Source organism: Pezoporus flaviventris, unplaced genomic scaffold (assembly GCF_033815535.1).
Source record: "Pezoporus flaviventris isolate CSIRO_AGI_PZ_B2104156 unplaced genomic scaffold, CSIRO_AGI_Pfla_v1 ptg000023l, whole genome shotgun sequence".
In the NCBI taxonomy this organism is placed as follows: domain Eukaryota; kingdom Metazoa; phylum Chordata; class Aves; order Psittaciformes; family Psittacidae; genus Pezoporus; species Pezoporus flaviventris.
In genome coordinates this window covers 13,165,209-13,177,377 of record NW_026892571.1, presented here as the reverse complement: position 1 = coordinate 13,177,377, position 12,169 = coordinate 13,165,209, and the positions used below count along the sequence as shown (strand labels likewise).

General features: G+C 44.5%; 2 protein-coding genes across 4 annotated transcripts in view; one reads left to right on the top strand and one right to left on the bottom strand.

Annotated features, from left to right (window-relative positions):
- Positions 1 to 12,169, bottom strand: part of GEMIN5 (gem nuclear organelle associated protein 5) — a 108,022-nt gene that overhangs the window by 78,825 nt on the left and 17,028 nt on the right. The window lies entirely within an intron of this gene.
- CNOT8 (CCR4-NOT transcription complex subunit 8) lies at positions 3,206 to 11,123 on the top strand. 3 transcript variants are annotated; one of them, XM_061456858.1, is made up of 7 exons: positions 3,206 to 3,262; positions 4,089 to 4,286; positions 6,065 to 6,258; positions 7,640 to 7,801; positions 8,622 to 8,766; positions 9,382 to 9,492; positions 9,818 to 11,123. In XM_061456858.1, the coding sequence occupies exons 2-7, from the start codon at positions 4,170 to 4,172 to the stop codon at positions 9,965 to 9,967; spliced, it is 879 nt and encodes a 292-aa protein (XP_061312842.1). In that variant the 5' UTR covers positions 3,206 to 3,262; positions 4,089 to 4,169; the 3' UTR covers positions 9,968 to 11,123. The 3 variants fall into 3 exon arrangements, with proteins under 3 accessions (XP_061312842.1, XP_061312841.1, XP_061312840.1); XM_061456857.1 differs by lacking the exon at positions 3,206 to 3,262 and adding an exon at positions 3,291 to 3,387; XM_061456856.1 differs by lacking the exon at positions 3,206 to 3,262 and adding an exon at positions 3,564 to 3,757.

Below are 12,169 nucleotides of genomic sequence, written 5' to 3'. Positions count from 1 at the left end.
GCAAAACCTCAAGCTAGCACCAGCTATTGCTGTAGAGAGACCTGCAAGCATGAAGACCAGTGATGCCTCGTTGCCTGCGCCCGTTTCCTTATCCCTACCACTACTAACTTCTTTCTGGAAAGAGAGTATTCCAAGAACTCCCCTCACACTGTCCTCTTGGCACGGTAAACATTCGATGTTGGTTCATTTCACATTTAAGACTGTGTTACTGTTCTATTTGTCGCTTTCTCTTGACTAATCCTAACTATTCCCTAGTAGGAAAAGAGTTTGTAATTTTCAGCTGATGCTACCAGTTGTTATTTGTCATAAGACAGCAGACTCAACAGGGAGGAATGCGATCCCTTCCAGCTATTTCCACACGTGCAGAGGGGGAAGTGGGAATTGGCATTTCAAGAGGGGTGCTGTATGAACGCTGTCCTGCGATGACCTTTCTTTGGGCTGGAGCTTGCACTGGGAGGACTGTTCATCCAATAGCCAAAAGTGGAGATAAGCTGGTGGCTTTCACAGGTGTCAGTGCTGCTTTTAAAGCGCTGTTTGATTCTGACATTGATTATGTCTGAAATATTTATACCCAACAGGAACAGAGCGCTCAGCGTATTAGTCATGAGGATGTGAACGTCATTTACCTTCTACTGCAAGTTTGTGTCCAGGGCTGGTGGGCAGCAATCTAAAAGCTGCCTCTGTCAGGTGGCTTGTGTCCTGCTCTGCTGTCTTCACTACAAACACCCCAACCTTAGTGCTGAGGCATGCAAGAAGTCTGATCTCTTCTCAGCAGAAAGGTTTTTGGATCTGATGCTTTATAAAATAACTTCTCTTTGCTCACTCTCCATTTCTGCAATAGTCACTGTTTCACTGGTTGAAAAAATCATGAGAAGGATATGAGCTATGAACTGTGTCTCAGGATTGTGAAAACCCAAACTGATGGCTCCTCTAGCATGGAAGAGGAACCTGAACTGAGTGCACCTCACTTCATTGTTAATCCCCTGCATTCTCAACTGTATTCCTATCCAGCTGCCAGGGCAGATGTGTGCCACCACTCAGTACTGCAGTGGCAGGCTTTGGGAGCATCTCTGGGCAACAGAAAGGTTAGGAAAATGCAAATGATGGCTTTGTTGTTAGGGTTCAAACATGTTCAGCAGTAGCTGTGTCTTTTAACTCTTTATTCACTTTATAAGGTTTCCATAAGTAAGCTTTTTACCATTTGTGGTGCTGTTACTAAGCTCTAAAGGAAATGCAGAACTGTTTCGACAGGACATGATCCAGGACATGGGGCTCCAGTGAGCGGATGTGAAAATATTGAGCTATGGCCCTTTATTCCACCTTATGATGTATTGCATCTACACAAAGCATTTTAACTCTGGTGCTAACAACACCTCACACCAAACCATTTCACCCAAGGCTCCATCCAACCTGGACTTGAACACTGTCAGGGATGGAGCATTCACAACCTCCCTGGGCAACCCATTCCAGTGCCTCACCACCCTCACAGTAAATAACTTCTTCCTTACATCTAATCTAAACTTCCCCTGTGTAAGTTTGAACCCATTACCCCTTGTCCTGTCACTACAGTCCCTAATGAAGAGTCCATCCCCAGCATCCCTATAGGCCCCCTTCAGATACTGGAAGGCTGCTCTGAGGTCTCCATGCAGCCTTCTCTTCTCCAGGCTGAACAGCCCCAACTTTCTCAGCCTGTCTTCATACGGGAGGTGCATCCTTGAATAGCTTTATTTCCAACTACACACAAACATTATAGGCGCAATTTATCCCAAGTGATTATTTCCTGCAATACATTTTTTATTCCAGTAGCAAGGCACACACATTTTTCCTGTCCTGAGATGATCCATCCTCCCTTTTCCCCCTGGATTCACCATACCTTTAAGTGCTGAGTTTATGAGCAAGACAAATGATATCTATGTTTTGCTCTGAATTCTGCAGGGAAAAACCCTAACCTTATACTTACTGTGTGCTGTAAACCAGCCTGCTCTATTTACCTGCTATCAACGTGTGTTTTCTTGCATGAAATCCCAACCTCAAGTGAGCACAGGAAGAAAGGCGATTACATTCTGCCAGTCTATTGCCTAATACATAAATTATGCAACACCAGAGACTGCAGAGCTAAGGAGGAATGGTGGCTATCTATCATCCATGAAGACAAACTGTGAGTCAAAGTAGCGCTCAATAATGGGATGTCATAAGATGCTGACAGCACCAAGGTCACTTGATGGAGAGCAGCACGTGGAAAAACCTCCTCTTTTCTAGAAGTTACATTTGTGCTGAGGGATGAACATTAAATGTGAGGCACTGAACTATGTCTGAAGGGTAAAAGATGCCATGATTTGGGCTTCCAGATACTTACATGAAAACAGTAGGCAAGTAGCTGAGATTTGGTGGCCAGTTCTGCATCAGTACCAGAATTGCATTATTTGATAGCAAATACAACCTGATCCAGAATGCTGCACTCTAAAAGAAAGGAAATACTATCTAAGCTTAATTATAGTAGACAAGCTTCCAAATAAATTGTGTATCTGTCATCAGCATCAGCCAGCAAAGCAACCTTTGGCAGCTCTGTTACACAAGAACTTATATTATGCTGCTTTATTGAATACAGACATCTGTGCTAATGTAATTTAAATATCATTTAAATAGCCATTCAGATTTTAAATAGCAATTTAAATAGCAGTATGTGAACGGGGCATACAAGGATGCTGGGGAAGGACGGTGCACCAGGGACTGTAGTGATAGGATGAGGAGCGATGGTTCAAGCTTAAGCAGGGGAGATTTAGACTGGATATAAGGCAGAGCGTGGTGAGGCTGTGGCACAGGGTGCCCAGAGAACCTGTGGCTGCCCCATCCCTGGCAGTGCTCCCCAGGCAGAGGGCACACCTACCACCCGTACACCCCTCCCAAGTGAGGCGAATGGGCTCGCCCGGGCTCCCTCTTCAGGTAACCCGGGCGATGCCATTACCCGCCCTGGGGGGTGGACAGGGGTAGCGAGCTCATCGCGCGCCCCTCGGCTGCGGGCAGGCGCACTGCGCGCACAGCCCCGCGCGGCGGTCACACCCCTCCCCTTTCCACCTCCGCGGGAACGCGCGCGCGCTCCGGGGGCGGCTTCCCCGTAAATCTCGCGAGAGGGAAACCAGCCCCCGCCAACCCCCCCGCCAACGGGCCGGACGCAACCCCGCCCCTTCCCCCCCGAGCGGCGATTGGGGAGGGGGCGTATCGCGCATGCGCAGTGGCTGGTCGGGCCCGGGCTTCCGGGCAGGTAGCGGGGTGTGTATGTGTAAAGGGGGGGGGGGGTGTACGGGTAGGGAATGGCGATGGGGAGCGGCGGGGCAGAGGAGTGGCGGGGGGGACGGAGGGCTAGAGCGGCGCCCCGCGCGCGAGCAGGTGCGGGGAGGGTGCCGGACCGGGGCCTCCGAGCCTGAGGGGACGGCGGGAGGACTGAGGGAGAGCTGAGGGAAAACGGGCACCAGCGCGGCTCCACCGGCAGCGTTGAGCCCCCCCCCCCCCCGCGGCCTCATTGACCCCCCGCGCCCGCACCGTGTTCCCCCGGCCTCACCGATGACAGAGGCTGGGGTCGTTGTGCCCGTGTTGGTGCAGGGAATGTTGAACAACCGGCGGTTTACCGCTGAAGCTGCCGTTAGTGTAAGCTGAAAGACCTCACCTCGGTGTTTCCTGGGTTATGCCGGAGGAACTGGTGTCTGTCAGTGCGGTCCGTGAGGCGTTGTGTGGCTGTTTCTAAAAGCTGTTGCAGTAGGTGAATGTTAAACATCGGGATTCTCTGCTTGTACAGCTGATGGCCGAAAGTTTCTGAGCTTGTGGCAGGAGAAAAAGACGGGGAGAATGATTCTCTTCATGAATAACTGCTCTGTTAATTGCACGGCCGCTCCTGTAACCTGAACGGATGCTCTAGATCTCTCTCAGTGTGTTTATGGGAAGCGATAAAAGCAAGAAAAAGAGCTGGTATAAACGTTAATGGGCTATTTTGAAGCTGAAAATGGAAGTGTGACTGACTCCAACTTATAATTCATTCTTATATGTAGCTATTTCTTCCTATAAAGCATTATTTATTGATCTCTTTAACACAGCACACCGATAAGATCGCATAGTTTGCAATTCAACCCTTCATCTGAATTCAGCATCGGTCCCTTTCCTCTGGTCCCTGCAAGATGCCGGCGGCTCTGGCAGAGAACAGCCAGGTTATCTGTGAGGTGTGGGCAAACAACCTGGAGGAAGAGATGAGGAAAATCCGAGAGATTGTTCTGAGTTACAGCTACATTGCAATGGTAAGTGTTTTATACTGGATCTAGTTGCCTTAGTCAAGGGATTTTGGGGGTAGAGGAAGAAGTTGATTCTTGAGTGAGAAACTGAGTCAAACTGAGCTAGAAGCGGTAGAAAGGTAGAAAGCTGTTCAGCAGAAGCTTTCTGGAGTCTAATACAAGTAGTGCTGAGTATGGATTGAATGAAAGGGGAGAAATATACACCTTAAAAACATGAATTCACTTAATATTTAGCTGTTTATAATTTATGAGTTTGCACAACAGAAAAATGAAATGTGCCAGATGTACAATTGGGTATAAATCTTTAGTTCTCCACCAGTGTATTTGTCTTTTGAATGTCTTTCTCTGTTTGGTTACGGAAGATGCTGTGGTCCTGTAGGACAAAAAGTCTGGAAGTGACAACTAGTCAGCTGGGCTGCTGACTGGTCAGCTGGGCTTTCACTGAGCTCAAATATTGATTCTTAGGGAAGGGAAACATTCTGGCTGTAAGTACAACAGCGTCTTCAGAAAGCTCTGTTTAAGAAGACCGAAATCTCCCCCAGGTTGGAGGAATCTCTTCCTGCTCTTAAAGTCTTGACTGGAGTCGGTTTTTTACATAGATAACTGGGGTTAGTTATGATACTGGAAGTTACACTAATTTTGCTTAGGAACACTAATCTTCAAGGTATGAGAAGTCCTAAATAAAAGCATGTCATAAAACCACATGCCCCAGCAGAGTGTGTGGTATTTCAGAGTAGAACACAGCTGTGTAAGTGAATGTGATTTTTTTGTTACCATATGTCAGTGGGAAATGGGCTATCTTAATCATAGAATCATAGAATAGTTAGGGTTGGAAAGGACCTTAAGATCATCCAGTTCCAACCCCCCTGCCATGGGCAGGGACACCTCACAGTAAACCATCTCACCCAAGGCTTCGTCCAACCTGGTCTTGAACGCTGCCAGGGATGGAGCATTCACAACCTCCCTGGGCAACCCATACCTGTGCCTCACCACCCTAACAGTAAAGAATTTCTCTCACTGAGAGTGTGCTTGTGACCTGTGTTAGCAGCTGTGCTGCCAGAGTGGACACACAGAGATCTTGAGCCTGGGAGAGATTTTGCCACATATGCAGCACTGGACCCTTCATTAAAGATTTTGCACACACTCTAGTCAGTAGAAGTGACATGACTTCATCTGAGAATAAAAATAGTGTGAAAGTTGGGTTTTCAGCAAAGATAGCTCGTGGTCACTGGCCAAGTAAAATGTTTTTCATCTACTTGATGGTTGATCTGTTGTTAAGGTCTGTTTTGATTGGTAGTAGTGTTTGTTCATGTAGGCATTGGCTGTTCCTCAAAACCAGGTAGGTTATCACCACCTGGACTGTCAAACGAAGATGGTCAGAGTGCTGAATTTCACTTGTATTTAGAACATGAAAGAGCGCTGAATAAATAAAAGTCCATTTTAGTAGATTTAGGGAAAACGAGAGAGTCCTTTGCGAGAGAGATGTTTAGATTATACAGTAGTGCATATTGGATGAGTTTGTAACGTTTTTCTTGTGGAATAAGAACTATTACATAATGGAATGGTTAGCAAGTTGTGTGGGTTTTTTTTAGTGTCTGACATGTAGCAGTTTAAAACCTTTATAAATATGAAAAAAGGAGAGGGGGGAAGTGATTTTTACAAAACAATTCAGGGAATGCAGTGCTGAGACCTGTGAGTGTGGAACTGAGTAGACTCCGTATAGAGTGATAATAATGACTCCTAGTAGAACAAGTGGTGCAATAAGCTTTTCCCTTCTCTCCTAGGACACGGAGTTTCCTGGAGTTGTTGTAAGGCCGATTGGAGAATTCCGCAGCTCCATAGACTATCAGTACCAGCTCCTCCGGTGTAATGTTGACCTGCTAAAAATTATCCAGCTGGGCCTGACTTTCACAAATGAGAAAGGAGAATATCCCTCTGGGATCAATACCTGGCAGTTCAACTTCAAATTCAACCTCACGTGAGTCTTCTGAGCTCAGGAATAATCGCCTTTTCTCTCCTGCTGAAGTGATGCTTTCCTTTGGCAAACACAGGTGCCTGTATGTTCATTACTGGCTGGTTCTGAGCAATAAATGTTCAGATTCTAACAGATTTTTGTGGGAAACTGCTGTGGTGTGAATGGAGTTTGCAGTGTCTCTGGAAGCCAAAGCTGTGTCAGAATACTATCCTTAATACCCTTTCCCTTGATACCCTTAATACCCTTTCCCTGTAGTTCTGTGTTCCTTAATTTTTTTTTTTCTGGGACACTGTTAGAGTCTGAAACTTTATACGTTTCGTATACATATCTATATATGAATATATAGATAAATCTATCTCTTTCTGCTAAAAATACATGGATGTGCTGTTTTCTGCAGAAAGAGAAATACCTCTTTACAGATCCTTGCTAAAATATAAACTAGGATCTAAAGAAGAATGTTTATGTAATTGTCACACCAGGTTCAGGAGAATGGGTCTTGCTCAGTGGAGTGTGGCAGTTGTTCTTCTCTCCTCCATACTGTAATATCCTGTGTTACAGCTGAAAGAAGTTTCATTATCCCTGTCCCTGTAATTGTAAAGTAATTGTAAACTCGGCATAATTACCACTAGAGCTGCCTGGAAGTAAAGAGAGGGTTTATCTGGCAAACCCACACATTTCTAGGAAACCAGTCAGTGTTTTTATGAAACTGTCATTGGAGAACATGACAAAAACTCATAGCTAGTGTGTGCTGATCATCCAGTTCTTGAACCCAGAAGTTGCAATCTCTGCTTCCACAAACTTGTTAGCCTCTTGAAGCATTGAAATCGCAGTGAAGTTTGCATAGTGCAATCGCTTCATGTGACTCTGTTATCATATTTGGCCTGAATTTTGCTGTGTGTTGTCACGTCCTTCCCTCCCCCAACCCTCGAATGAGACCAACCAGTGTGGAAGTCGGGTTCCTGCTCAGCTCTCCACCAAGCATCTCATCACTCATCCTTGCCTTCCTTCCTGAGTCAAGTGTTAGGCAATTTTGTTTACTCCCAGAGATAGAGCTGGAGATGATGACACAGTGCTGTGTGCTGTGAAGTGAAAAAGAAAAATGTAGACAGGAATGATGCTCAGTGCTTTGGAGTTGCACATCTGCCTACGTGAGAGAATTCCCCTTTTCTCTGGGCTCTCATCCATGGTGCTTCCGTTTGTCGTGCGGAAGTGACATTTCTCAAAGTCATTCAGTTCTACAGAGGAATCTTTGGAATTTGCAATAGCAACAGAATTATTAATGACAGCAGAGCAGGTTGTTAGAGATGTGGGAGGCTGCAGCAGTGGTTTTAATACTGATGAAATTTGGTAACATCTGAAGTGCAAAGCTGCTTTTCTCCTTCAGGGAGGACATGTACTCTCAGGATTCCATAGACCTCCTCGCCAGCTCTGGGCTGCAGTTCCAGAAGCATGAAGAAGAAGGGATCGATACTCTGCATTTTGCTGAGTTGCTTATGACATCTGGGGTCGTGCTTAGTGACAGTGTGAAGTGGCTGTCCTTCCACAGGTAGGTCTGGGATGGTCACTGATGCTGGCAAGTGGGAAATCTTTTTGATTGAAATACCGCTGCTTTTGTCCATGGAGGCTGACACAGATTCTACGGAGAGTTACCAGCTCTGCAGTTCCTAAAATGAGCTTGAAGATATGAAGGGCAAGTTTAAGAAGCCAGGGCAGTTAGCAGTTGATTTTGTACTAGCACTTGCTGTGGTCTGGATTTTGTGTATGCGTTGCTTGCAAATCCTTTTGCTGCTACAGTCTTCCTCTATGGAAGAAGTTGAAATATGATTTCTACACTTAGTAACTTGTGTGCATTGTAAAGTAAGGGTTTTGTTTCTTATTCCTTACAGTGTTGATGGTGTTCCCAACTTCCATCTTGTGTTTATGTAAATCTGTGTAGCTAAGATATCTTTTATTGTAGAGTTTCAAGCAATTTGATGACAAATCCTCTGGTCCTTGATACCATCACAAGTGAAAGGACTTGAGAGAGGAGGAGGCAGTGACAACAGGTGCTTACAGGGTTTCCTTGCTTTCCTCTTTTGCCCATAGTTACGGAAACTTGCAGTGTTGGGAAGAGAAGCTTGTTCTTTGCAGTGATTAGCTGTTCCACAAGAGGTTAGCGAGGCACCCAGGGAGCATTCAGAAGTCATACACTGACATAGATGATCAGGGAGAATTCTGGCTCGGATCCAGAGAAGTTTTATGAATGTCAGAAAATGCGAAGGTCCTAAAGCTACAGCAAGTAAAACTCTTGTGAAAAACGAGATATTGGTACCAACTGAGTGTAGGTGTTTTCTGCTTATCTGGTTTCTGTATGTTTTTGTTTCCAGTGGTTATGACTTTGGCTACATGGTGAAGTTGTTGACAGATTCCAGGTTACCAGAAGAGGAACATGAATTTTTCCATATCTTGAACCTTTTCTTCCCATCTATCTATGATGTAAAGTACTTAATGAAGAGCTGCAAAAACCTCAAGGTACTTGTATGTCCCTAGCAAGCAAGTGATGACGGGCATCAACCCTGTAAATTGTAAAGCCAAGTGACAGAACTGCTGCATATGTCATCCTTGAACTGGAACTTGTATAAATGCTCGTAGTCGCACATAAGTACCTATGACTAAGTTGGTATCTCATAGATAATGCCTCTCTGACTTTAGTCTTATCAATATGTATTTACATAGGGGATGTTCCCATAACCTTCCGGTTTGTGTATCAGTAATGTCAGAGGCTAATTACAATGCAGCGTTGCTTATCTTCCCTGTGCAAGGTGGAGTATTTCTTACATGAACTGCTCCATGACTTGATTAACTGGTAGACACTCAGAGGCTTGAAAATAACTTATCTACTGAATCACAGCCTTGTTTGAGGGAGGGGAGGGAGAGAGAGGGCCAGCATTTATAACCTATGAATGTACCCACAGTCATCTCAAGTATCTGCAGCAGGAAAGCAAGGTTCCTGAATCTGGGATGAGTATTTATGAATTCTTAAACAATATTTACTCCTGTGTTTCACTCAGCATGCTTTGGAAAAGTGTGGCAATTCTGGTAAGAGATGGGTCTTCCAACATAAACACTGTCGTGTTCACATTGCAGGGTGGCCTTCAGGAAGTGGCAGATCAGCTGGATTTGCAGCGAATTGGACGACAGCACCAGGCAGGATCGGACTCTCTCCTCACGGGAATGGCGTTCTTCAGAATGAAAGAGGTACTGTGGTGTTCTTCTTTACAGTTCTCCTTTCTCCAGTTCCTATCTATGAATGTCAATCTGCACAATGTGGTTTTTGTTTTGGTTTTTGGGGGGGGGGCTTTTTTTTGAGCTTTGTGGCCATCGCACTTCAAACTGTCAACAATAGGAAGTGTTGATATTGGCCCAGACTTTTGTTTACTCCTCTTTCATGTACCTCCTTTAATTCACATGCTGCATCTTAGAGGTGGCTGACTTCAAATAAGCTGTTTAATTTACATTGGGGGGTTTCTGATTTGGAGGCACAGCTAAACAATACCCATTTCTTCCTTTTCTTAACCTGCAGTTGTTTTTTGAGGATACAATTGATGATGCAAAGTACTGCGGGCGGCTGTATGGCCTCGGCACAGGAGTGGCTCAGAAACAGAATGAAGATGTGGACTCGGTCCAGGAGAAAATGAGCATTTTGGCTATTATCAACAACATGCAGCCGTGATGAGCGGCACCCCTCAGCACAACGTGGTTTTACCATATTGGCAGCTGCTGTCCTCAGCCATTTTCCCTAATACTGTCTCAAACAAAAGGCATCTACAGCACATCCAGCCTGCACAAGGCCTGCAGTTCTGCTGAAGAGCAACATCTTCATTTGAAACCCACAAGAAGAGAGTTGAATGAATTCCTAATGCCAGCATTTGTGGTTTGCCATCTTTTTAATACCAAGGGCAAAAGAACCTACTGTACATACCTCTGTTTTTTTCCTCTTTATACTGTACAGAATCTGCAAGGAAGGGTAGAATATTGAGTAGGGCTGAGGGTGTGGAAATCCAGTGAAAATGGACACAGACATGCACACAGATTTGTAAATTGTGTTTTATAAAGCTTATTTTAAAACTTCTGCATGTTGTGAGGGTGACTACTTCACCTCATCTGTTGCTTATTTTATCTTGGTGTGGTCTGTGGAAATGGCTCCCTTTGATCACTGTGGAGGTTTGGTAACAGTGACATTAAAAATGATCCTTGCAGCTAAAAAATATTCAGAGATTTGCTTGAACAACGGTGCGGATGGATACTCCTGGAGCTGATTTGAACAGCTCTCCATAGTTTCTAATTCTGTGTGGTACAGGTTGACCCACACTGAGCCTCAGCTTAGTTCTTACGGGTATTAAGAAACTGTTCTGGAAATAGCTTGAGGCCTAGAAGTTTGCCTTTGGCAGAGACTTGGACCAATGCTTTGACTTTAGTTTTCACTTAACCTACAAATTTTATTCTTCTCCTTGCAACACAAGAACTTCAATACTTGATCCTCTTCTTGATCCTCTTCTCCAGCCCCTAATTTTACTGTCTGCTTAACAACAAATGAAACAGCTCCCTTTCTTTTCATTATAAACATCTGAAGTCATTAGAGGATGGAGGAACAATTTGGGATTCTGACTTTTTAAACAATGAGCTATTCTATTTTCAACAGCTCTAATGTTTCTTAAAAGCCCCTTTAACCCTTTTGGACATGGCAAGCTTAAAATGTTAAGACTTTATCTTGCATTTTAAACAGGCTTAACTGATCCATGAGTAGGAGCCGAGGTTTAGAGCTAGTTTTTCAAATGCTTGTAAATACTACTTGTTTTTAATTTTTGTAAAATAAATATTTTTTTTAAACCAGGTTTTGGTTTGGATTTTCCATCAAGCACTAAAATTCCCAAAATTGAGGCTTTAAAGTTGTGATACGTGCTTAAAGATGCTCAACTTTACCATTTATGATGTGTTACTGTGGTAGTTCTCAGTAAAATCTGCTTTTGAGGTTATTGTACAGGAGCTGATGGAAGTTGAGCTCAAGCTGTCTTTGGGGAACTGGTGCTCTCTTCCTGCTCACCTTAGCACAGCTGGTGGTGTTGAGTGTTCTTTCAGTGCAGTATTAGCCAAAGCTGTTTCACTCGTGCTCTGTGTGAAGTTCCCGTGCTCCATCTAAATTTACTGCTTGAAGCGCAAGAGGCGGTTCGGTGAAGCACTGGCTCCCCCTCCTGGTTTGCAAATACTTTGCACAGAATGTGGCAAGTTAAAGTTAGTGGCAGCAGTTTGCCGCATTAACGCATCTTGTAGTATAACCCCCAGCATTCATGTACTGCTCTTCACGTTGTTCTGAGGCTTTACTCAGCCTGGAGCAGGAAATTATCAGTAGCAAGTCTGCGTTTTGTCTGGAAAGAATCTGGAACAGGTCTTGATCTGATAAATCCATTCCTCCTACTCCCATTGTACTTAGAATCTGTCTAGATTCATGACACCCCTTACCCCATCCTACCACACTTTTTGCTGCAATTGAAAACTTGCTTCTAGAAATTACTAAGATATATGCTGTGGTCACTAAGGCTTATGCAGTCTTGTTCTTTTCTTAAGAAGAGTTAGTTTTGCTAACAAGACAGGCAAAGCCCTCCAGGTAAACTGTTAAGAGTGGCTGAAGTGTTGAATGGGCAAGACCCTGTAATTTAGGGTTGGTTTTGGCACTTCTAAAACAGCATCTTTTCTAGAGTACTTGATATAGTACCTTAAATTTACCACTGCTGGAGCAGAAACCACTTTGTTCAGCCACGTATGTTGCCAAAAGCAGGGACTTTTCTTGACCTAGAAAAATCCCTTACCTTTTGCTAGTTGTGCTGGAAACAAATATAGAAGATCTCACCCTCCCTATTACGTTGTGTAGGTGGCT

Bases quoted from the DNA above. Each gene is read 5' to 3' on its own strand.
- CNOT8 (XM_061456858.1), top strand. From the start codon at position 4,170: ATGCCGGCGGCTCTGGCAGAGAACAGCCAGGTTATCTGTGAGGTGTGG. The intron at 4,287-6,064 runs GTAAGTGTTTTA...CTTCTCTCCTAG, and splicing joins GTTACAGCTACATTGCAATG to GACACGGAGTTTCCTGGAGT. The intron at 6,259-7,639 runs GTGAGTCTTCTG...TTTCTCCTTCAG, and splicing joins AACTTCAAATTCAACCTCAC to GGAGGACATGTACTCTCAGG.